The 27,458-nt window shown below is 38.6% G+C and overlaps 1 protein-coding gene across 1 annotated transcript; it reads right to left on the bottom strand.

Moving 5' to 3' along the window:
* Positions 1 to 1,683: 1,683 nt before the first annotated feature.
* On the bottom strand, positions 1,684 to 26,814 carry LOC126210125 (transmembrane protein 50B). Its single transcript, XM_049939268.1, has 4 exons — positions 26,621 to 26,814; positions 23,207 to 23,319; positions 13,095 to 13,258; positions 1,684 to 5,586 (listed from the first exon to the last, which is right to left on the bottom strand). Exons 1-4 carry the CDS (start codon positions 26,717 to 26,719, stop codon positions 5,480 to 5,482), a joined length of 483 nt encoding a protein of 160 aa, XP_049795225.1. The 5' UTR covers positions 26,720 to 26,814; the 3' UTR covers positions 1,684 to 5,479.
* Between the last annotated feature and the right edge of the window lie 644 nt (positions 26,815 to 27,458).

Raw genomic sequence — 27,458 nt, 5'->3', positions numbered from 1 at the left:
GCTCCTGCTCCTCTATCAACTTACTCTTGCTACATAACCTGCAGTTCCAGGAGAGGATCTCACCAGAATGCCCACTGGCTTTCCCACTGCATCCCCCCCCCCCCCCCCCCCCAGTGAAAATACTTCGAACAAGTCTCACACCGCAATCCACTACTCACGAACCTACGGCAAAGCCCACACTTCTCACTCATGGTAAAATTTTACAATTATTGAAACAAGAAAACAACTTTAAGTTCCGCTACTACAATAAGAAGATGTTAAAAACTGACTACAATAATCACAAACTTGCTCTACAAGGGAAGTAACTACTATTATTGACAGTATTAATCAACAACAAATGAGAATATAACAAAATACTAACACAGAAAGAAAATCAAACGTCTAATGACAGTAACGAAACTGAAAGCAGTTCGCAAAAATTTCTTCTGAAGTTATTTCACCGGAAAACACCAAGAACACCGGTTGAAGACTACTAAAGTTCCTAAATAAACTACTATACACAAACAATTAATTAGTACTTAGCTTTCGATGCGCCGCTACAGCTGCAACTGGTCAGCGCGGAATGTAAACACGGGTAAGAGGTTAAGTTGCTCGATACGAAACACTCACAAATATCAGGCCACAACACAAGAAATGCAGAGGTGAATGAAGAAACCACTAATAAGTCACTTATATAGTAAATATCACAAAAACAGTTAAAATATATATCTGAAACCTAAAAATAAATGAAACTTAGAGAGCGATCTCACACGCAGTCACGCGCTTATGACGTCACACCAGTGGAGTCATAAGCAAACTTGCGTACTGCACAGATTTTTTACTTAGCTAATTCAATGCATACTTCTACACTGGTGTGCCAAAAAAGAACACTGCAGCGTAAGTTTATCCCAATCAAAATTGCTAAAATGTGCAACACCGACAAAGTAAGTCTTCTGCCTGTTGCAGCTAACAATGTGATACTGCATATATGAGAGGGGCAAGTCATTTAAATGTGTTCAAAATCATCACCTTAAGTTTTCTTCTTTGCTTGTTATCACCTTGCTGTCACTCAATCTTTGGAACATGTAAAGGACAACTCTGGCAATGGAAGCTTGTAAAATTCAGTTTTAAGCTGAACACCAACTCCACAACCAGATGAGTGATGCAAACAAAATGATAAAAGATCTGGTTTGCTAGCTAGAATTTATGTCTGAAAAGGAGTGAGAGTAAAATATGTGGGAAATTGATTTGACTAATTTATCATTCAAACATACAAGAAAGAAAAAGTACGTAAGAAAGCAATTCAAAAGAAGTCAAGAAAGGGCAAGATGGGACTTACCAGTGAAATGTCAGAACAAGGTTTCCAATAACCTCTATTAAGTTGTAACAGCAGAGTTATCAATGATACATGTCAGATAATGGGAGAAGAATCTTACAGGAGGCAGATATAAACAGAGAATAAAAGAAAAAAAGGATGTAAATGGTGTTTGAGGGAAACAAAAGACGGGAGAGGTAAATATTTCCTGAGGTCTTGCAAGCGACAACAAACTGGCGGGTGCAGCCTCAACAATAATCTATCCTGTTCTTGTGAACTTTACCTGTGATGTAATGCTAACTCTTGTTCAGTTCATAGAAAAAATAAGTATGTGGAGAACAGAGGGGATATATTAAAAGTGTTAGCAAAAGAAGGAATTAACAAGCAACTGAAATAATTAGTTTTATTATTGAATATATTATTCATAACTTTATCACAATATTCTAACAAAATTAACTTTAGAAGATTTGAGAATGTGCAAACTTCTGAAAAACATAATACTTCAAACATTCTGATTAATTTACAACAGAAAGCCATCTTCACTATTACTAATTAATATGTTTTAGACTTATCACAAACTAATTGCTATAAACAGATCTAGAGTAATCATAACCGTCCACGATATGACTTCTCATAATGAAAACCTTCAGCACAATATATATATCCTCTTTCTCCTGTTCCCTACGAAAATCAAGAAGGATGATGAGTGTCTGGTGCCATAATTCAGATATTTCGTAAGCATTTCTAATACACTTGACAAATAGCCTTCTTGTGCATGTGAACAAGCATTAAGTATGTTATACATATAGATCATTATTTTATCTCAATGTTGCATCAAAGAAAAACAATTTACATTATTGCATGTTACATCAATAAAGGCACTACCAGGTGACTATGATTTGATGTATTATTGCCAACATCCAACTGAAGAATCACAAAATAAATAAGAATAAGAGAACACACCATTTTTAGCCCATGAATATTCAAAATAAAAAGTTTTATAGCAACCTTTCCTTTCTATAATGTCATTGGTATTCCAACCTGGGCTTTCCATAGTTTGAGTTCTTAACAAAATTATACCAAAATACCTAAAGCAGAAGTACGTGTTACGATGGTTGGCTATGATATCACTAACTACTTAATCCTTGAGTGGGTGCACTGTTATTACCACATGAGGGGAACATGATGTACTTTGTACACGTAAAGGATAGTGGTTTTCATGTTGCCACAGTAATGAGCAAAGTCAGAGTTTTACCTTAGTTTAACTAAACAACAAAAAAATAAACCTACATTCTATGAGCTAAATCACTGCTTAATTAAACTAAAATAAAAAACTGTCATCATTTCACTCCGCTGCCATGCACAAGTGTTAACAGTAATGACCCACCCAAGTAATTAAAAAACGTAGTTGCATCAGGTCCCAACCAAACACTTATTCGATTACAAATTCCTCAATGCGAGATTGTGCCACCTGCTTTAGAACCTGCTTCATTTTCTTGCATGGATCATAATTTTTTTTTCTCACCTAGCTTGCCGTTTATTGTATATTATAGCTGCTCACTTGGACATATGACAGCATGACTTAGCAGTGTTATCTGAAGCAATAATGAAGGAATAGATAATGGGCTCTCAATTGTAAAACAGCAGTGGAGTAGTACAAGACAATGTTATTGTGAATGGCGCCCCTTATACGTAGAGGGTTAAACCTCAACAACAAAGCAATCTTTTGTTTATATGCAAACTGAGCAGTTGTCAGATACCAGACAGTGTTATTGCACCAGCTTTTGGAATGTACGTCAGTACACATTCCTATTGCATTTATGTATAGTCAACAATGTTTCACCATATACTTCAAAATGTGGTGCATTACAAATTAATATACTAAATTAATATATACATCTTGGCAAAAAGGTATATGAAGAGATTTGTTAAATACAAGACAAAAGTCTTACAAAAATTTGCCATTCGCATATGAAATTATTTTGTATCTCATTCATGACTATTTTCATTGAGAAAATCCACACACTTATTATATCTGATTTAAGAATGGTCAATGTAAACACATAAACAAAGCTAATATGCAGACTTTCACAGATGGTTATGTACACGAAGTTTGAAACAAATATATGGTCAATGATTTCTAATACAAGATCCTCCCAAATAAAGTCTGTGGGCTCCCAAACACATCAAATGTTTACATATTCACTTCTGACATCCATAGACGATAGCAAGACATTTTAAAATACACTGAGTACTGACAGTATTATGTCAGATGGACCTTGCACACAATGGAACAACATGTTTGAACACCAAGTGTTTGTGACTATGCTATCCAGAGAAATTAGCTACCCAGTTGAACACGCATGGACATAAAATTGCATTTAATGACACTTTTAATGAAGCCTAATGGTTTCTGGAAATTGTAACAGAAGAAGTTATTGATATAGAAATATATAACCATCAATAAAGACAATGGTTTGCAGCTGAATACACCATGGACACAGCCACCGTAAGGTTACAACAGGTGTGGCAGGCACAGGATAAAAACAATGCCTTGTATGACGATGAACTGAGTATTTATGATGTGACATCTGATGCGATGGCTATACAAAACAAGGCAAGCAACCTCACAGTCAGCTGCCATTTAACAATGGCCAAGGAGCACTGTTGAAAGCTCGTGGATGTACAGGCACTTGATGCTGCTGGAAGCATGGGAAGATATTGCGGCGAGATTGTGCATTCGTAGAAAATTCTGATAAATGTGTGACCAATTTAACAACACAAACATCACAGATAGCTGTGTATCCCTTTTCCAACACACTAGTAATCATATGAAATGCTGAGAGATTCCAGACTGAGTATGATGTACACAAATATGAACAGCTTGTATTAGCTTGCTAGATACAGCATAAGAAAGAATTTCTTTTCTCTGATGTAATTTTTAAAATTGTTACTGTTCCAAAAACAGGATATTTAGAGGTTCAGGCACAGGTAGACAAAGATGACGACGTAAGTTGGCTTATGAGTTGTTGAAGGGATTTTGATACATCCAAAAACTTTTCAAAGTAAAGAAATAATACCCTTCCCTAAATGTGTGTCCAACATCTCATCCAATGCATCATCTCATCTGGTTTCAATTTTTGAACCAACTGGAGTATGTTAGTACATAAGGCCCATCTAGAACTGGATTTTAAACTAAATGAATACATGTGATTCCATGACATGTTACGATGCATGGATTGTCACAAGAAATGACTGGTAACTTAAGAATTGAAATTTTTGTTCCTCACATACTAGGGCTATAACAAAGTAGTCATCAAAGCTCCCTTAAAAAATGCATACAACAGACCTAATATCAGACAACAGGCAAGTGTTCTGAAGTTTTGTTCATCATACTAAACTTTTGAGAGGCTGCGGCTGAAATTATCAGAAAGACAGAAGCATGTTTCCTGCATCAACTGATTCTATTATAATCTATACAACACACACACACACACACACACACACACACACACACACAAAACAAGGATAAACAGAGTATACTTTAGCCAGCATACCTTATGTACAGAAAAAAACTTTAGCTAATAGCAAGAGTCTATGTTACTTGCTCTTTACTTTCTTGTGGTACTCTAGAAGCAGAGGCACATATTTCATGGGTGTTTACAGAAAAAGTGATACAGTATATCAATATTTAAAACTGAATTATACAAAGCAGACAAAGCAATTTATTTTATCATAAAAAACTTCATTATCAGGGTTAAAGCTTCTATGTATGAAATGTTTACAAACACTTTAGTTTAATTATTGTGAAAATGTTGAACACTGACATGATTGCCTAGACATCAAGAGCAGCAACTCCTAAGTTTTCATAATTGAAATAAAAAAAAAAAAATAATTTCATTCTAACAGATGAAAAATTACACAAACAGGTGCTTAGTTTTAGACACACACTTCCATGTTCAGACAACAGGTTACTGCTTCCATGCTGCTTCTGAAATCTGCCACTGACAATACTCAGAGCCGAATGATGTGATGATGATACAATTTTCCAGTGCTGTACATCAAGGAGATAAATCCTCCAGTCTCTGTGAAAATTTCTTTAAACCACATACCTAACAGCATATAAAAGCGGCAACTTGAAAAATGTCTAGTAAACCTCTAGTTTTATATATCACAGTACACAGTTCAGTTCCAGTGGTCTTCGACTCTACCAAACTTAAATACAAGGGAGCCGATGAAAATAAATGCATTCTGTAGAAAAAGACCAACACCTGGATATGACCTTTCTTGGCCTGAAAATCAAGAAAAAAACATTGTCACAACAAAATAAAAAAATTATACAATTGCTTTATCAATCTTCACAAAAAAAAACTGTCACAAAATATGATCATGAGTCAAAATAAAATTAAAATGTATTTCTATAGGCATAAGTTTGGTTTGAAACTGAAATATAAAAATATATACATATACACTACTGTTGACAAGTTACACTTTCAAGTCACATTAATGAACCACCGACACACAGCAGGTGACAACACCAGCTGTGGATTGTCTATAAAAGGGCACAAAGAAGACAGTGTAGTTGGAAACAGAGTGATTTATCTGACATCCAAAAGGGCACGATCATTGGCATTTGGGCCAAAGGTGGAAGCACTTCTGATATGGCTATGTTTATTCTACATCTACATCTACACTCTGCAAGCCACCTGACGGTGTGTGGCGGAGGGTACCTTGAGTACCTCTACCGGTTCTCCCTTACATTCCAGTCTTGTGTTGTTCGTGGAAGGAAGGATTGTCGGTATGCCTCTGTGTGGGCTCTAATCTCTCTGATTGTATCCTCATGGTCTCTTTGTGAGATATATGTAGGAGGGAGCAATATACTGCTTGACTCCTCGGTGAAGGTATGTTCTCGAAACTTCAACAAAAGCCCGTACCGAGCGTCTCTCCTGCAGAGTCTTCCACTGGAGTTTATCTATCATCTCCGTAACGCTTTTGCGATTACTAAATGATCCTGTAACGAAGTGCGCTGCTCTCCATTGGTTCTTCTCTATCTCTTCTATCAACCCTATCTGGTATGGGTCCCACACTGGTGAGCAGCATTCAAGCACTGGGCGAACAAGTGTACTGTAACCTACTACCTTTGTTTTCGGATTTCATTTCCTTAGGATTCTTCCAATGAATCTCAGTCTGGCATCTGCTTTACCGACGATCAACTTTATATGATCATTCCAATGTAAATCACTCCTAATGCGTACTCCCAGATAATTTATGGAATTAACTGCTTCCAGTTGCTGACCTGCTATATTGTAGCTAAATGATAAGGGATCTTTATTTCTATGTATTCGCAGCACATTACACTTGTCTACATTGAGATTCAATTGCCATTCCCTGCACCATGCGTCAATTCGCTGCAGATCCTCCTGCATTTCAGTACAATTTTCCATTGTTACAACCTCTCGATATACCACAGCATCATCCACAAAAGGCTCAGTGAACTTCCGATGTTATCCACAAGGTCATTTATGTATATTGTGAATAGCAACTGTCCTATGACACTCCCCTGCGGCACACCTGAAATCACTCTTACTTCGGAAGACTTCTCCTCCATTGAGAATGACATGCTGTGTTCTGTTATCTAGGAACTCTTCAATCCAATCACACAATTGGTCTGATAGTCCATATGCTCTTACTTTGTTCATTAAACAACTGTGGGGAACTGTATCGAACGCCTGGCGGAAGTCAAGAAACACGGCATCTACCTGGGAACCCGTGTCCATGGCCCTCTGAGTCTCGTGGATGAATAGCGCGAGCTGGGTTTCACACGATCGTCTTTTTCGAAACCCATGCTGATTCCTCCAGAGTAGATTTCTGGTCTCCAGAAAAGTGATTATACTCAAACATAATACGTGTTCCAAAATTCTACAACTGATCGACGTTAGAGATATAGGTCTATAGTTCTGCACATCTGTTCGACGTCCCTTCTTGAAAACGGGGATGACCTGTGCCCTTTTCCAATCTTTTGGAACGCTACGCTCTTCTAGAGAGCTACGGTACACCGCTGCAAGAAGGGGGGCAAGTTCTTTCACGTACTCTGTGTAAAATCGAACTGGTATCCTATCAGGTCCAGCGGCCTTTTCTCTTTTGAGTGATTTTAATTGTTTGTCTATCCCTCTGTCATCTATTTCGATATCTACCATTTTGTCATCTGTGCGACAATCTACGGAAGGAACTACAGTGCAGTCTTCCTCTGTGAAACAGCTTTGGAAAAAGACATTTAGTATTTCGGCCTTTAGTCTGTCATCCTCTGTTTCAGTACCATTTTGGTCACAGAGTGTATGGACATTTTGTTTTGATCCACCTACCGCTTTGACATAAGACCAAAATTTCTTAGGATTTAACTGTTCTCGTGTCGCTGTAGCTAAATAGCACTGTGGATGGCAAAATGACACTATCCAAAAGTGGCACTGAGGCAGCTACGGTGCACCACGGGCCATAGACAGAGGTGACTATGGCTGCAAAAATGTGTACGAGTGAATAGCATGCAACTGTTGAGCAACTGACCACCCACATGAACCGAGGGGCTACCAACTGTCTCTCCGCACTGACCATTCTGCAAATGTTGATGCATATGAGCATCTGCAGCAAGTGCCTGGTTCTTGCACCCATGCTGACTGCTGTTCATTGACAATGAAGGCTGGATTTTGCATGCCAGTACTGTAACTTAAGTCCACTGAGTGGTAACAGGTGGCCTCGTCAGATGAATCACGTTTTATGCTCCATTGGATGGAAAGCAAATACTCTGCAATGATCATTAGAGCATGGAGCATTATGGTCTGGGAAACATTTTCATGTCATTCCTTGGGTGATATCATCATTCTGAATGGCACACTGGAGCAACACAAGTATGAAATTGTCCACCCATGAAAGTAATTTGTTTTTCCTCGGCACAAGTGCACCTACCAGCAGGACAATTCACGTGTACGTGTGTTGTTCGAAGAGCTCCAGGATGAGTTTACTGTATTCCCCTGGCCACCAAACTTTCCAGATGTAAACCCAACTGAGAATCCATGGGACCACCTTGATGGCTCCACATCCCTGTTAGTACCTTCCAGAACCTCAGACCCCGTTTGCATATCTGGCAGCTGTCTGCACTGCAAAATATGATTATTCAACCTATTGACAGGTGGTCATATTAACGTGCATGGACAACATTTGTTCAAGATGGACTAATTTCACTTGCTTGACATCGCTCCTAATGCAAATGATATTCCTTTCACTTTATTTCTTTTCCTTTACCAATTCATATACCACAAGTACACAAAGTACAAAAATCCTTTTACATTCTGTGCTTTCATAATCCTTATTGATCAGTATGACAGACTTGGCTGACAACAGAAAACTTAATATGTTACACAAAAAAAATTTATTTAACGAAATTTTCAAAATGTAAAATTCTTTTAAACTAGTTGGTCTTAAAAATACAGCTACAGAAGTAAGGATTTGTTTTATGACTGACATACCTATGCCTCATTTGAAAACTATATTTCTCTAACATGCCCTCTTCCAGAATTTCTTAATTCAATAAATTAGTGAAAGAAGTTGTAGCAGTTATTCAAATACTAGAATGTAAATCTTTCAAAAATCAAATTTTACTGTCTTGTAGCCCTAATTTTGTCTATATTCAAATCTATACATTCTTATCAGCAAAAAACATTTTAGTTAAATCTCAAATATAAAATTTTTGTTTCTAGAATGTTCTTGACGAGCTATATCAGAAAATGCAGGAAAAACTGCACACCTCCAAAGACTCCTTACTCCTGAAAACATAACCTAACATCAATACCATTTGATTTGAAGAATACACAGCTGATCACAATAACTTCATTACCGATTGTGAATAACTACCTATCATTCATATCTTTTGTATTGTCACTGAATATGTAATTGGTTTTTATTTCAATATTCCATACACATCGTCTTACAAGATTCTTTCAATAGGCACAATGGGCCATGCCACAGTAAGTCCTTGCTGATCATTCTTTCACAAATGTTGCTAGAGTCACTGTTCTGTCTGATATCTTCAAAAACAGTACTGTCATACTAGAAACAGGCTGCATTTTGTGAAGTCTTTAAAAAATGCTGCATTATTTTGTAAAATTGAAAGATTCTGCTAAAAGAACACTGACCATCAATAGTGCATTTTACAAAAATAAATGCGCATTGACAGTGAAGTTATGTTGTCTTGGTTCTTTATAACAGTTTCAAGTACTTATCTGTTCATAGCCCTCGTAAATGCACCTTTAAGGATACTTCTATCTCCTTGTAAGTCACAAGTCAGTCATGCTCGACACAGCATAAATGCTTTCTTTTTTCTTTTAAACAACAATTTTGACTGACCTTCATGAAATTAATCTCCGACTTTCTAACAAAATTCTGCAAATGAACTGTAACCACATGACTGACAGCCAAGAGTTGAGTGAAATGGTCAGTGGCGTTGTTGTCAAGTTAGTCCTTTTCAAAAATTATAAGAAATCGTCTAATGAAAGAAAATTTCCACGACATTACCAGTTTATCACAACACTGCTACTTTAAACAATCCCAGTGAACAAACTAATCGGTCAATTACTGAGTTGCCAGTTTTAAAAGTAAGAAAGCATTTTAAAATCTTATCTAGATCTGATGGACATTGGTGAAGCTTTGACAGTACTTCAGCTTTCAGCCAAAGCCTTCTTCAGAAAAAGGTGGGCACGCACACCCCCCCCTCCCCCCCCCCCCCACTAAAAAAAGCACACTCACCTCAAGCACATACGACCACCCTCTCTAGCAGTCCTGACTGGAACGTGTTATGGTTGGAGAAGCCAGAGATAGTGACCACATTTGCGTGATGTGTGCTCGCTTAAATGAATGTGTGTGTGTGTGTGTGTGTGTGTGTGTGTGTGGTTGGTTGGCTGTTTGTTTGGGGAAGGAGACCAGACAGCGTGGTCATCGGTCTCATCGGATGAGGAAAGGATGGGGAAGGAAGTCGGCCATGCCCTTTCAGAGGAACCATCCCGGCATTTGCCTGGAGTGATTTAGGGAAATCACTGTGTGTGTGTGTGTGTGTGTGTGTGTTGTCTTTCCTGAAGAAGGCTTTGACCGCAAGCTGAGTGTGTCGTCCTGCAGCTCAACATGTCACCTTTATCGTGAGTTGCAATCTATCCTTTTCTTAATATTTTTTATATTCCAACCTCGACTTTCCATTATTTGACAGTACTTCATTGTAGGTAACTGCACCATCTACGAAAATTCTAAGATTGCTATTAATGATGTGTGGCACATCATTAACATACAATATGAACAGCAATGGATCCAGCATACCTGCCTGTGGCAGAAGGCAAGGAAAGCTGTACTTCAACGACTTAACAGACAGGCTCAGCCATATAAGCAGTTATCCTGTACTGTCACCACTGAATGTACAGTGGGCTGTGCTGGTTGGAGTACATTATCAGGACGTCGAAGAGGATGAAATTAAAACACATTTTGTTGCTGTTCAGAAGCATGTGCTGCTTCCAGACACATGGAATAGTTTTGCTTTGAATCAGGGCTTTCAGGACATTATGAGTAAACCACAAGGTGGGTTTCACATGACAAATGTTTTCAGAAACCGTACTGGCTGTCAGCCATTTTGCTCGAGGTACAACTACTGGGTACAGATTTTTGCTTGAGGGATCTACACTATGGTATGGTTACAGGAGGGGTTAACGTAGCTGCAAATTGAGTATACAATCTGACAAGGATTCCCATGGGCCCTGTTCAGTTTTATATACTTTAGCTGTTTCTCAATGCCATTGACATTAATACCTATTTCACTTATCTTTGCAGTGGAGTGAATATTAAACTGGGCTATTACTCCTGGGTTTTGCTTTGTAAAGGAACATTTTAAAACAGATTTCAGCATTCTACTTTTGCTTTGTTGCCTTCAATTTCTATTTCTGTGTCATCTATGAGTCCTGCACACTAAAATTGGTGCCCCTAACAGCCTTTACATATGTTGTCTCAGTAACCTCCATGTTCCTCTACTCTATTGTGCTTCACTAACTCCTGCCTGTATATCAACATGTGAAAAACCTACTGCCTTGGCTGCACTTGAGAGATATCCCTGACACAATACAGCGTGTATCAAAAAGAATCATCCGAATTAAAAATATAAATATTATGTTATTTGTGATATATGCATGAGAAATGTACTGTTGGAAAGAGCAAACTCTCGAGTTTTACGTGGTTCCCGCTAGGTAGCAACAGTGTGCACCCATTTCAGTTCTGGTAAAAATGGTGTTGGGACAACAGAAAGCGTTTTGTTTTCTACATTTTGCGCATGTAGGTCAGTAATAACTGCTCAGCATAACTTTCATACCAGGTATGTTGTTGACCTTCCTACAGCACAGAGCATTAGACAATGGCATTAACAATTCCGAGAAACAGGTTGTTTGTGTAAAGGCAAATCACCGGGCCATTCCTGAGTGACTGAAACAGACGTCGAATGCATCCGCCATAGTTTCACAAGGAATCTGTAGATATCCATTCACCATACAGCTCGACAGCTCAATATGCCCCTGATGTCCATCTGGCATGTGTTGTGTTGGCGTTAACTCATGAAACCATACAAAATTTGGCTGTTACAAGCTCTTTCTGAAGGAGACAAACAATGAAGTGTGGAGTTCTGTAATTTTGTTCTTGGCAAGATGGAGGAAGACAGTTTTCTTCCACACTTAAGAGTTTAGTGACGAGGCAACACTCCATTTAAATGGAACAGTGAACCATCAATGTGGGAATATGGGGTACGGAACAACCACATGAAGTTGTACGACATGAGAGGGACTCTCCAAAAATTTAATGTGTTTTGTGCAGTTCCACAGGAATGTGTGTATGGACCATTTTTCTTTCCCAAGAACACTTTACAGGAAGCACATATCTCTATATGCTTGAGAACTTTCTTTCCCCACAGCTGGAGACTGATTCGAACGACTTCATTTATGACATGGTGGGCGGCGGCACCACCACACTGGTATCTGAAAGTGCAGGAATTTTTAAATCAAAGAATTACTGAACATTGGATTGGTCGCATTTGACTAAATGATTCAGCCTTACATTACTGGCCTCCAAGGTCACCGGACCTGACTGTATGCGATTATTTCTCGTAGAGATTTATAAAACATTCTGTTTATGAGCTTCCATTACCAACGACAATGAATGAACTGAGACATCATATAACAGCACGTGTGGAAGCGGTAACTCAAGACATGCTCAATCCAGTGTGTGAACAACTTTAATACCGCATCGACATATGCCGTGTATTTCAAGGGGGGCATATTGAACATCTATTGGAGGAGGAGGGGGGGGGGGGGGAGTTTTATGTTTCCTGTTCATAAAAAAGCAAAATTCGTTGTATGTGTTTATTAGTTCCAGAAATATAGATGTCCCAAATCAGATGATTTTTTTTTATACAACCTGTATTTCCTTCCTACACACTTTAAGACAAACCACTGTTCATCTCATCTCATTTGCTCCATCCAACTCAACCTCTACCCCAACCAGGAAGAAATGCCACGACACTACCTCCTCTGAAGCAGAATACAAATCTGTAAGCTAAACTATTACTTTCCAGTTCTTAACTACACACCTGTCCATAACAACACACAATTATACTACATTATATTTCATATCAATGAGCAGTCAAGTTCTTGGCCAGATTACGAACCCTGTGTTAAATATATTAACGCTTATAATATTACTTTGTTTTACAGACGTTCTGTCAACTTACTTTTATTGGTGACGTATTCTGCAAACAGGATCCAGCAAGAGGCAATGACAGCACCGAATCCCATAACAAAGCCAAGGAAGAGCCAGGCGCGTGCTCCTCTTGGACCAAAGCAACCTCCTGAGTAGCCATCTCCACGTACGAGAGCATTTGATACAGAGTTTATCCTGGAATACAAATTGTACACCTCAGTCCTCCTTCACAAGCAATAGAATCTTTAATAGAATTATTATTTTCTTAACGTAACATATAATAACATCCAACACATCATACAAGGGTTGAATGAAAAGTAATGCCTCCACCTTCATTAATTGTGTTTGGATGGAAATATTTTAATAAATAAAATGCAGAAATAATCCTTAGAATGTGGTCTTTAATTACCAATATTCACTTTTCCACATAATCACTAGCTCATTGGCTACATTTCTGCCAATGATGAACAAGTTTTCTAAAGGCGTCATGGAAGAAGTCTACACACTGTTTCCACAACCACGGTCTCCACAGTTCTTTCTCTCAACGTCTTCATCAGAAGCATAATGATGTCACTGCAGATCGTCTTTCATTATCGGAAACAGATGGATGTCAGACAGTCTAAATCTGGACTGTATGGAGGATGCTGTACGGTGGTGAGATTCAGTCTCTGAAGTTCTGCTGTGGTGGCACGTGAAGTGTGTGGTCTGGCATTGTCATGCTGCAGGAAAACATTTCCCTTTTCCTTTCGGACCCGCGTTAGCCGTCATTTCAGAGTTCGCAGTGTTGTGTTGTAACGCTCTGAATTTATTGTTGTTCCACGATCACAGAAATCAACGTGGATAACACCATCTGCATCTCAGAACACTGTGGCCATGATTTTTCCAGCTGAGGGCTGTGTCTTGAATTGCTTTTTCTGGAGGAGTCTGTGTTGATATTCCATAGACTGACGTTTCGTCTCCAGGTCGTAATGGTGTACCCACGTTTCTTCTCCTGTCGCAACTGAATGGAGAAAGTCGTCACTTAATTCTCGTAACGCAAGGGGAGTTCCTTGCAAATTTAAAGTCTGTGCACTTTCATTTCAGGAGTCAGCATCCGGGGTACCCGTCGTGCACAGATCTTCCGATAGCCAAGAAAAGCAATTATGTGACCCACACATTCCTGTGAAATGCTGATGCACTTGCAATTTCTCTTTGATTGATACAACGATTGTCCTGAATAAAAAGGTCAACATTTTGCTTGTTAAACTCTGTGGTTGCTGTCACAGGACGTCAAACTGTCACGCAGGTTTCCCACCTCAACATCTTTAAACGTACTCACCCAACGACGCACAATACTCACATCAACACAATCACCATAAACTGCTTTCATTCTCTGATGAATCTCCTTTGGGATGACACCTTCTGCTATCAAGCATTCAATGACTGCACAATGCTTAAATCGCATTGACCAACTGTCTGTGCAGGATTCCATACTTTACACTGTAACAACACAACCGTTTGACGCTAAGGCTTCCCGCCAACTGGAGCTGTAGAGAAGAGGCTATGGAACAAGACAGTACCTGCTGCATACCAACGCTGCCAACTGTTGAAGAGTTACGAAGGTGGATGCATTTTTTCAGTCAACCCTCGTAAATTAAAACAGAAAAGTGTTTTATCATATTTCTGTTGTATCTGATTTCACAGCAAAACCACTGATAGCTAGTGATTGTTCACTTTTTGTGGTACTCTGCAAAATGGTTATTACTCATGCAGAGTGAAACAGACCATGTCAGACAGCCTTCCTGTACAATGGGTAGCTACACTGTGCTATTCAGGCACACATGCTGTTTTATCTACCCATTTCACTAGTGGAACATTTGGTTTGTTAATAGCTGATGTTTAGTGCTTTATTTTCTGTTTTTGGTGAACAGAATGACACCCCACAAACTCTGAATTTGCAGCAACCCTGAACTACTATCTTCTGAATTAATTTCACTGAAGATTATACTGGCATTGACAACAGTAACATCAATAAACTTGCACACAATGCAGTGCCCTCATTTAATCATCAGAGTTACTATCAAAGCTTACTGAATTCTGATCTCTTGACAATTCAGCCAATAGCTGATACAGCACATCAGCTGTTAGGACAGCAGCACACACACATTCCTGTCGAATACGAGGTCGCAAAAGGCCAATGATGTTTCGGCATTCAATGCTCCATATGACAATTCAGCCAATAGCTGATACAGCACATCAGCTGTCAGGACAGCAGCACACACACATTCCTGTCTAATACGAGGTCGCAAAAGGCCAATGATGTTTACGGCATTCAATGCTCCATATTTCGTCTAACATGCAAGCGTAATATTGGCTGCTAATGCCAACAAAGAGCAGGACTGGAGGTAGCCAATGATGAGCACAGTATGAGGCTAGGGAGCATAGTTGAACTGCTTAGTCGATGAGTAACTTGACACAGCTACAGTGATAGTGAGTGATTATGATACAAAGCACAGAAATGGCAATGATACACAGAGCAAACACTGCATTACATCTACAACAGTAGCAGAAGTTGACATTTCACCAGAAAGGAACACAAGGATTTTCACAGAGTGTGAATGAAGTGGCAGATCATTTCTGCAAGATGAGTCAGCAGAATGCGTGATGTGTATGCTTGACTGTGGAAAATGTAGATGAGGAGTACAGTGACAACGATACGTGCTTAACAAGTGAAAGTGATACTGAAGCAGGTGTTGAGCCATGTAGGTCACCATACTTGTCTGACAGGGAGCCACAAATCCCATGTCCAGTGAAACGTAGTAAAGGGCAATCACTGTCCAAGGAGTGGATACTAAACATAATTACATACGTTGAAGACCATCCGCAGCATAGTAAAAAAACAATTCTAAACAGATTTCAAACAAGTCCGCAGTAATAGGACCATGTAGTGCATAACAATAACCACGGATATTCGAGGGAGGAAAAGGCGCACTTGTTACAAAAACTGGTGTTTGCACATGTCACTGATGCTTGATACAATTTACAGAATGTGCACAATAGTGACCTACTACATTATGCACATCAATTGTGTGTGACAGCTTGCAGCGATTTCAAGGGAAGCAGTGATGGTTGCGTAACTTCAAACAGTGCTACATAGTTTAATGACGTAAGATAATGAAATTTCAAAAAAACCATCAACTTGATAATGCACAGCAAAATGCGGAATCGGCCCAAATATTTGTAAATGGGACAAACGAGTTTATCCCATTGTTCAGTGAGGAATTTGTTTTCAACTCCAACCAATCGGGATTACAAGATGAAATCCATATAAAAGGACGCTCGAAATCAGAGATACCAAGAGATCTGTATCCAGATCGACTAACATCAGTGCCTTAATGCGCTCATATACAATTATGCCAATTGTTAATCTGGATGGCAAGTAGACTGGAAGCTTATTTATTGTGAAGTGAAAAGTTGGAGGTGCTTTGCCCCTAACGATGACCTTGCAAGGGCAGTAGGGAATATTTACGACATAGTATGGAAGATTGGGAAAATGGGTGTAAGAACTACAATTACAGTACGAGTACTACTTTTGGACAATAGCTGGTCAATATAAGATGCTTTTGCTTGATTCCTGGTCTGTGTATAAAAATCATAAACTTGTAGAGCATACTCTCCCTCCTGAAGAGGGTGTGACATTGCAGTTCATACAACATGGAACCACAGGACAAATTCAGCCTCTGGATGTTCATTTTTCTCATTCCTATAAAACATTATTGCACTATATGCAGCTATGCCTTACAGGATAGCCAGTTTCACGATAAGCTCTATGACAGACTGTTTCACATTCCATCAGTTCTCATCACTTTGTTACACTAATATGATTCTATATGCATTCTTTAAGAGTAGATGCCTAGCTGAATGTCCTGCACGATTTGTAACTCCCAGAGTTCGCCTTCAATCTTGATGGCATGAACCTTGGAGATCACTGTGGCATGCAATTTTTCATCCAGTGTTCATGGTGCAAGTCAACACTTTTGTTTTGAACTTTTCTTGAACGTCGATGACATCCATTTTGTGAAGTGCAATACATACATCTCAAAGAAGGCTGATCTCTGCATCCCCCGGACACACGTTTTCTGTCACTCTTCTGGTGCACTGATGAGTCATTAGCAGCTAATATGTTTCCTGTAATAATTGTTGACACAGACTTTCAAATAAGCCTTAATAAAGACTGAATTTGTGTTTTTGCACTTCAGGGGTTCCATATGAGAAAATGGCATGACTTGACACTTACTTGCTAGTGGTTACATACAGAAACCACACATTTACCCTGATTGGTAGTAATGATTTGTGGCACAAAAAATGTAAATTTAAAAACATATCAAAACTGTCAACAGAAACTGACGCTCTCTGAAATGTATAATCATGAACAAATAACTTGCAAGAAAACCACAAGTCACAGCAGTCAAACAATGGAAGGCAGGAAATGTGTGCTATTCCAGAAAAGAGTACTGGAGACAGCCATTAGAGATCAGCAGCTACCACTAAACAATATAGTTCCAATATCACACTTTTTGATAAGCTAGGAAGTATACTTAGATGAGGTGGTTTCACACAATAACTTCTGGCAAATTAAGGGTTAATTTGCTGAGTTAGAAAACATTGTGGATGAATGTAGCAGATGAGAACCACAAGGATTAAACAGATAGACAAACTGAAGAACACCTTTAGGGACAAACAGTTGCAGATAGGAACCTTTTCTTAGAGGAGGAGACAACTCAGCTAGAACATACTGTATTGAAGGCAACATAAATTCTCCCTCTGTACTGGATTATTCAATAGTACAGATAACTCTGTATACTATTGGCAAGAGCTGTGCCGCACTGTCTTCACTTTTTATTGTTGTCATTGCTGAATAAACACAAAATTACACTTGGAAAATAATCTTGCTCATAAAGCAAAGAAAATGTTTTCTACTTGCATTGGGTGCAGTGTCAAACACCTAACGAGCTGTCTGAGTCAACGTACGAAAAAAAAAAAACTTGGAATATCTTTCAAAACAGTGGAGAACAGCTATCTGGCATAAGTAACTCTAGCAGGACACCACTCCCCCCCCCCCCCCCCCCAATACGCTGTACATTGTATAGAATACTTCTCTTTGTAGCTAAGGTTGCTAGAAAAGTAAAACAGCAGACAATAAACTCCCACACACATCAGAAATTTTCCTGTATTTTTAGTCTGGCACAGTTGGCAGTACAGCTGACACCTTTGAATGACACCTCATCGGTAACAACTGTCTGCATCACTGAGCGATTATATTCTCTGCAAGATAAGCCAGTTGCAAAGTTAGCTTTGTGCTAGGATCAATGATTCTTCATCCACTAGAGCTAAATATATAGTACTTAGTGCTGTGCAGTTTTATTTAATATATGAGGCTATCAAAAAAGTTTCTGTTTGAGAGCATTGCTGCTGTGTACATACACAATGCCGTGTGACTTCAATGTGGGTATGTAAGCCCTGACGTGTAGGCACGGGATTAGTGTGGTATTTGTGTCTTCCTCACTTGGTGCGGTGAATGTGGGAATGTGAACTATGGTGATGTTATTACCAAATGCATTCAAAAAGGACCAATGTGCTGTTATTCTTTTCTTTGCTCTGAAAGACAAACGCCAGTTGACATCCACCGGAGAATGAAGAATATGTATGGGGAAGTAAGTCTGTCAAAAATCACCACTGCAGAATGGAGCATCAAGGTGTGCAGCTACTTCATGATAATGCATGCCCATATTGCATATCTCGTAATGCAGACATTATGTCAGTTCAAGTGAGAAATGCTCAAGCACTTCCCCTATAGCCCTGATCACTCCTTCGATTGCATAAAAAAAAGGCCTTAAACAGATGACAATTTTTGCGAGATGAGGATGTGCAGCTGACAGTTTCAGACTCCTACACACAGCAGGACACAATGTTTTATTTTTTTAAAAACACTGAGCTTATATGTAGAATGGAAATCATTACCAGTGTAAGTGCCAAAACTCTGATTCTGAGTTATTCAGCTTTTTTGTGACAAAAGTGTACTGACAAAACCTTAATACTTTTTATGTATTGCCTACAGGGTGTAAATTTTATGTTGACAAACCAGAATAACTCAAAAAAGTAGCTTCACACAAAAAAATGTGTAGAATCCAAAGTTGATTATTTTCGAGGAGGGCAGCTGCTGGTGCTAAAATTAGCAGGAGGGAACTTTAAAATTTCAAATGGTAACCTCCATTTTTTATTGCAGAATCAGATTCTACATAAAGAACCACGTACATTTTGTCTTAAGCATTTATTTTGATTCTTGGTACTTGGCGCTGTAATTCAATAAAATCAATGTTTTCATTTTTGCATGGAAAATGGTTATGGATAAATACAAAATACTTATTTACTTCGTAAATTTTGATTTGCTAAAACTAAAATTCTCCCTCTCTCTATATATGGTGTGGTTTGACAGAGAGGAATTACGAGTTGGTTAAACATTTGTAAAAAATCTCAAATACTGCTTCCTTGCCTATACATGTCAACCAGTGTACACTTTTACTCCTCAAGATGACAGCAATGACAGGTGCCAGAGGTCTAGATTTTATTCAGGCATTTGTTACTGTTGGTGCATGCACTGCTGGCTTGGCAGTTATCTTGTGTGGTGGCACCCAAGCTTGTACTAGTGGTGCACACCATTGAATAAAAGGGGCATGCCATGACAATGGTACTAACGTCACAGAAGACATTCAACGCTTAATTATCTACATCTACATCCATACTCTGCAAACCAAAGTGAAGTGCATGGCACAGGGTACATCCCATTGCACCAATTATTATGGTTTCTTCCTGTTCTAATCACAAATGGAGTGAGAGAAGAATGAGTGACTCGATGCCTGTGCGTATGTTGTAATTATTCTAATCCTGTCATGATCCCTATGTGAGTGACACACAGGGTGTTGTTATAATTCATAGAATCATCATTTAAAACTTTTTCTTGAAACTTTATTAGTAGACTTCCACGGGATAGTTTACACCTGTCTTTTAGACTCTGACAGTTCAGTTTCTTCAGTACCTCTGACACTTTCCCATGGATAAAACAAACCTGTGGCCATTCATACTGCCCTTCTCTGCACACGTTCAATATCCCCACTACTCTTATTTAATATTGGTTCCACACGCTTGAGCAATATTCTAGAGTAGGTTGCACAAGTAATTTGTAGGCCATCTCCTTTGTAAATTGACTGCACTTCCCCAGCATTCTACCAATAAACCTAAGTTCAACACCTGCTTTACCAACATCTGAGCCTATGTGGTCATTCCATTTCATATCCCTACAAAGTGTTAGACTCTCGTATTTGTATGAGTTCGCCGATTCCAATAGTGACTCACTGACATTATACTGGGTGGTCCACTGATCGTGACTGGGCTAAATATCTCACGAAATAAGCGTCAAACAAAAAACAACAAAGAACGAAACTTGTCTAGCTTGAAGGGGGAAACCAGATGATGCTATGGTTGGCCCGCAAGATGGTGCTGCCATAGGTCAAACGGATATCAACTGGTTTTTTTAAAAGTAGGAACACCCATTTTTTACTACATATTCGTGTAGTATGTTAAGAAATATGAATGTTTAGTTGGACCACTTTTTTTGCTTTGTGATAGATGGCACTGTAATAGTCACAAATGTATGGCTAACAATTTTAGATGAACAGTTGGTAACAGGTAGGTTTTTAAATTAAAATACAGAACGTAGGTATGTTTGAATATTTTATTTCGGTTGTTCCAATGTGACATGTACCTTCGTGAACTTATCATTTCTGAGAACGCTTGCTGTTACAGCGCGATTACCTGTAAATACCACATTAATGCAATAAATGCTCAAAATTATGTCTGTCAACCTCAAAGCATTTGGCAATACGTGTAACGACATTCCTCTCAACAGCGAGTAGTCTGCCTTCCGTAACGTTCGCACATGCATTGACAATGCGCTGACGCATGTTGTCAGGTGTTGTAGGTGGATCACAATAGCAAATATCCTTCAACTTTCCCAACAGAAAGAAATCTGGAGACGTCAGATCCGGTGAACGTGTGGGCCATGGTATGGTGCTTCGACGACCAATCCACCTGTCATTAAATATGCTATTCAATACTGCTTCAACCGCACGCGAACTATGTGCCGGACATCCATCATGTTGGAAGTACATTGCCCATTCTGTTATGCAGTGAAACATCTTGTAGTAAGATTGGCAGAACATTACGTAGGAAATCAGCATACACTGCACCATTTAGATTGCCATCGATAAAATGGGGGCCAATTATCCTTCCTCCCATAATGCCACACTATACATTAACCAGTCAAGGTCGCTGATGTTCCACTTGTCGCACCCATCGTGGATTTTCTGTTGCCCAATAGTGTATATTATGCCGGTTTACGTTACCGCTGTTGGTGAATGACGCTTTGTCGCTAAATAGAATGCGTGCAAAAAAATCTGTCATCGTCCTGTAATTTCTCTTGTGCCCAGTGGCAGAACTGTACACAACGTTTAAAGTCGTCGCCATGCAATTCCTGGTGCATAGAAATATGGTACGGGTGCAATCGATGTTTATGAAGCATTCTCAACACCGACATTTTTGAGATTCCCAATTCTTGCGCAATTTGTCTGCTACTGATGTACGGATTAGCTGCAACAGCAGCTAAAACACCTACTTGGGCATCATTTGTTGCAGGTCGTGGTTGACATTTCACATGTGGCTGAACACTTCCCATTTCCTTAAATGACAACTATCTAGGGAACGGTCCGGACACTTGGGACGATGCCATCCAGGATACTGAGCAGCATACATAGCACATGCCCGTTGGGCATTTTGATAACAATAGCCATACATCAACACGATATCGACCTTTTCCGCAAACTGGTAAATGGTCCATTTTAACACAGGTAATGTATCACGAAGCAAATACCGTCCGCACTGGTGGAATGTTACCTGATATCACGTACTTATATGTTTGTAACTATTACAGCGCCACCTATCACAAAGCGGAAAAAGTGGTCCAACTAAAACATTCATATTTCTTTACGTAAAATACGAAAATTAGTAAAAAAATGGGGGTTCTTATTTAAAAAAGCCCAGTTGATATCCTTTTGACCTATGGCAGTGCCATCTAGCGGCCCAACCATAATGCCATCTGGTTTCCCCCTTCAAGCTAGATGAGTTTCATTCCTTGTAGTTTTTTCGTCTGATGCTTATTTTGTGAGATATTTGGCCTGGTCACAATCAATGGACCACCCTGTAGTCATAGGATACTAGGCCTATGTTTTTTCGTTTTGTGAAGTGTGCAATTTTACATTTCTGAACATTTAAAGCAATCTTTTCACCACTTTGAAATCTTACCAAGATATGACTGAATATTTACGCAACCGATTTCAAACAGTACTTCATTACAGATAACTGCACCAGCTGCAAAAAGTCTGAGGTTACTATTAATATTGTCCTCAAGGTCATAATATGCAACATGAACAGCCAGGGTTCAAACACACTTCCCTTCCATCCAAGATAACATCCTATGTTGTTCCTACCAAAAACTGCTCAATCTAGTCACAAATTTCACTTGATATTTCATATGACTGAACTTTTGGCAATAAGTGTTGATGTGGTAGTGGGTTAAATGCTTTTCCTAAATCAAGAAATTCGGCATCTACCTGACTGCCTTGATCAAAAGCTTTCAGTAAGTCATGTGAGGAAAGTAGGAGCTGAGTTCAACATGATCGATGCAATTTGTCAAATTTGTGTAGAACTGTCATTCTTACCGCCAGACATGGTTCATGTAATGTCATGTCACCTGTATGAACAATTGAAGTGTTGAGTAATACAGATGAACTGTAACAGAAATATTGTTATAAATGTTCCACATAAGTGCTTGTTGTAACAGTTCAGAATTAGTACTTTCTATTATTTACTGTATAGTCGAAATTTAGCAAAGTTTCCAGAACGCAGCACACAATTGCAACCATGAAGAAGTCAATAGTAATCTGATCTACACTGTTTGACAGTTATTCAAGTTGCAGCAATTCACAAAGTGCTTTTGTAGCACACTATCAACTGTATGTTTATGATCTGGGGACCATACAAATAACTTACATGAATAATGAAATAGTCCCAAAAACACCACAGACATGGTATGCCTTGTTGAACTGAGCGTTGTCAGGATATGCAGCAGCCACATCAATAATGAACCACCAGCCAGCAAAGAACTGGGAACAAAGAAAAATAACTTTCAGTGTGACAATAGCAAATATATACACTAACGTTATGTCATCCATGTTGGACCATTGTAGGAACAGTGACTATGTATGACAGTAAAAGTCCGGAAATACGGAAGCGTCCGATCCCACCCGTCTGCTTTGACCCATGACGTCACAAATATGGCGGAAACAAAAACAAACACACACACTTTCCACAAGAAACCTAATGACACTAACGGGACAAGCGCGGGAAATGGGGTGTTTTGGGTGGGGGGAAAACTAAATATAAACAAATTTAGACGCCTTGCGTAGCTACAACGTGTAAGTGAAGACAGCCATGCATGAATACCCACCCACCTCCCCAGGGGTCGTAACCCCTGCAACCCATAGAAGATAAAGATGCTTCAGTAGCTGATTTAGTGTTTGTCTTTTTTTAAAAAAAAATCTCACGGGGTAGAATGAACAGATCAGAAAGATAAATATAATAAACTAAAACAGAAATTGGAGGAAACAGATAATTAAAATAAGTAATAAGTGTTTTTAAATTAAAAAAAAAAAAAAAAAAAAAGAATCTCACGAGATAGAACGAACAGATCAGAAAAGTAAATAAAATAAAACAGAACTGGAGACAGCCACACTCAAACCAAACTCCGCACCGTCATGACGTCACACACGACAACACCCTTACGTCACGGGTCAAAGCCGACGCGTGGGATCGGACGCTTCTGTCGACCCAAAAGTCCAAATAAAACATTATCTGTGCCAGTCACACTTCTTATTTCATCCCATGAAGCAGTTCAAATTTACACTCCCATCTTCAGGAGGAACAATAATATGTTACATTTCTGACAGCTTCATAATATTTGGTTTGTTAATGTTATTTGTTTGTGTTCTGCAAGACAAACTAAAAATCTATATTTATGACAAACAACAGAGTTCTGAGCACTGGAATGGATTCAAAATGAATCCACAACAAACAACTGGCTGCTTCCAGCTAGCATATATGTTACATAGTATCACTGTGCCACTTGAAGATATGAGCATGAAGTCTTGAAACACACCGTGGAGAAGTGACTGATGCAGATAATTTCTTTATTTGAACTTTTATAAATCACAAACTCATTTATAAACTAAAATTTTATGGTAGCTGGAAAATAAATTCCCATCACAGTTTATTACTTCATTATTTATGTTGGAATTGTGTGAACAATATATTTCGTATGCGACGGCGCAAAGTGCACTGTGTAAAATAGACCTCTTTGACATTGTCTAACACTCTTTGTGTGCGCTAATTATTCTGTTGTGTTGTGTTGTTGTTGTTGTTGTTGTGGTCTTCAGTCCTGAGACTGGTTTGATGCAGCTCTCCATGCTACTCTATCCTGTGCAAGCTTCTTCATCTCCCAGTATATTCTGTTGTGTTCGCTGTAATTTTTTTTTTCTTGAATGTGCAAATATAGTTATTAGTAAAATAACTTTTTTTCTCCTTAATACTTATTCAGCTGCGCAAATTCCAATAATTTATATGATATTTAAAGAATGATTTGATGCAATGTGTGCTTAATGCAGCACCACAAAAAAGCAATATTAGAGAGTCGAGTAATGTTACATCAACACTCCTTAAAATAAACTTCACAAGCACATAATTGTTTTGTTATATTCCAGCAGTGATTAGTTTAATGAAGCAAATTACAGTTCGGCAAATAACTTATAATGGATAGAAAACAGTCTTGGGTTGGAAAAGAAATGGATAGAGAACAGTATTGGGATGGAAGAGAATGTAAAATGAAACAGGTCTGTAATGTTTACAAGACTACCCCTTCTCTTGTCTCAATCGCCTTGGGGAAATCATATGACACCTATTTGTCTCATCAGAGAGCACTCCACAGTTGCAACTATCATTTCACTATGTGTGAAATGAAGAGACTTGCATGCCAACAAAAATCTGGTCATGTTACCTTGCATTAGTCATATTCCATAGATGTGGAAAGAAGTCAAAGATGCACATACATTTAATTTTTAAGTACAATACAGTGAAATGACTTTACATTGCTGTATTACAGTGCAAACTGTAACTCCATATTAACCTAAAACAAAGTTAGGATTTTCTGTGATGATACTCTTCAATGGAGTAGGAGCAATTACCAAACAAAGTTCTTTAATTCACTTAAACGTCACTAAATTATCTACTTTGCATTCAGTGTGTTCTGGACAGTTGTTGAATGCATGTGAACCCAAGTATCTGACCCCTTTCTGTACTATGTTAATCCCTCAACATCGTTGTAGAGGTTGCATTTGGTCTTTGTGATATGTTCATGCTTTTCACTATTTTTTGTAGAAAGATAAATATTTGTAGTAACAAAAGTCTCCAATGAATACATTTACTGTTACGCAGATGTCAACATAGGATATCTATGTGGGATGTTCCCAAATAATGACACACAATGATGTCTTACAGAATCATTAGAATGGGGGTTAAAGTTGTGACAAAAGTTTTAACTGATATGCCTTTGTGGCTGAGTGAAAACTATGATTTTACTCCCTCTGAGGATGACTGGAAGAAGCCTTTTTGATGTTTCAAAAATTCACAGTTCGACAACAACAATGAACTTTACTTTCTGTAACAGAAAGGATCACGTAACGGCTGTGACTAGCAGGGATTGCATTAACATCTTATTTGAATTTAATAACTGATATAACTGGAAAACAGATACATGCGGTACAAAATCGAGTTTATACAACTGCAATGTGTGTGTGTGTGTGTGTGTGTGTGTGTGTGTGGGCTGGGGGGGGGGGGGGGAGAGAGGAGATAAAAAGACTGAAAATGAATCTGTGGAGCCTATCACATTAGTCCAAAAATCATTGAAATACAAATATTATAAGCATAACACGCAGGAAGCGTAATAATTCTTGTTGATTTACTACGTGTAACGATTTTACCACTCCATATCATACAAATTTCAAAGTGACAGCTGAACTACTTTCGCTGTCACACCAATTCTCATGTGATCTCATTTCGTGGGTATTATTCAGTAAGTTTCTTCCACTGATGAGTTACATTTCTACGCGAATTCTGATGTGGTATACCTCTTATCGGAGCACAACTTTTTAAGTATGAAACTTTGACAGCAGCATGTTAACCAGCACTACAATCGGTCTTGAATCAAATAAATACGATAAACTGTATAATACAACACCTACCTGTAATTTACGTTCTTAATGATATGATGTACACAGGAAATTAAGTCACACTACAGCACACCTGTCAAAAGGTGCATTTTTTTTCCTTCATTTAACACAAAGTGGTACTCACCAGCAAACCAGCTATTATAGACGCCACGGCATTCCGTTTGTCGTCGCCTTCAAACCACACGCAAGGAGGAAGCTGCACATTTTCAAAGCAACCAGCCATTTTCTGCTATCACTGCCCTAAATTTCGTCTTTCGAACCTCGTTACACAACCAACACAATAAAAACACCTTAGCACTAACTTCGGTGACTTACCTGTCAAAGATATTACTAGCAACCAAAGCACTGATACTGCTGTGCACAACGAGTTTCGTTGGCTGTGCATCTGCTATAATAAACTGTTTTTATAACTAATATCTATATAGCTGGTATTGAATATTATAAAAACTGGGATAAAATATTTTGTGTCATATTAGGTCATTCAGTACAAAACTGCTCTTGCGCTCTTTTAATTTATCGCAAATTTCCCGTATATGTTGCAAGAAGTAGTCTGTGTCGTAGGAAGGAAAATGTTAACTTCACTTTTTTTGGTGTTTTTGATTTCATAAAAGCAACGCAAAATAAAAATATATGTGTACGACTTTTTTAATGGGGAAGTCATAATGCAATTTACCGTCTGAGAACGAATGTAATGAGCGCAACTGTATAGCAAATGATGTTCATTGTTGCATCATTAAATTCGCTATACGTGATTTTACATATAGTTCGAGTTTTTTCCGTTTGATTACAGGCGTATTTTCACGATGCTGCCCATGATTAAATTGGAAGCAGGTGATTTCTAGAAATAATATTTGTTATTCGTTATCTTATTTTGTTGCATTGATTTATTTGTTTTGCTGTTAAAGGTATCTTACGTAAAATAATACGGATGCATGTTGAACTTCGGCCGTTATAGTAAATAG

Source organism: Schistocerca nitens, chromosome 10 (genome assembly GCF_023898315.1).
Source record: "Schistocerca nitens isolate TAMUIC-IGC-003100 chromosome 10, iqSchNite1.1, whole genome shotgun sequence".
Classification (NCBI taxonomy): Eukaryota; Metazoa; Arthropoda; class Insecta; order Orthoptera; family Acrididae; genus Schistocerca; species Schistocerca nitens.
This window is presented reverse-complemented; position numbering and strand designations above follow the sequence as displayed.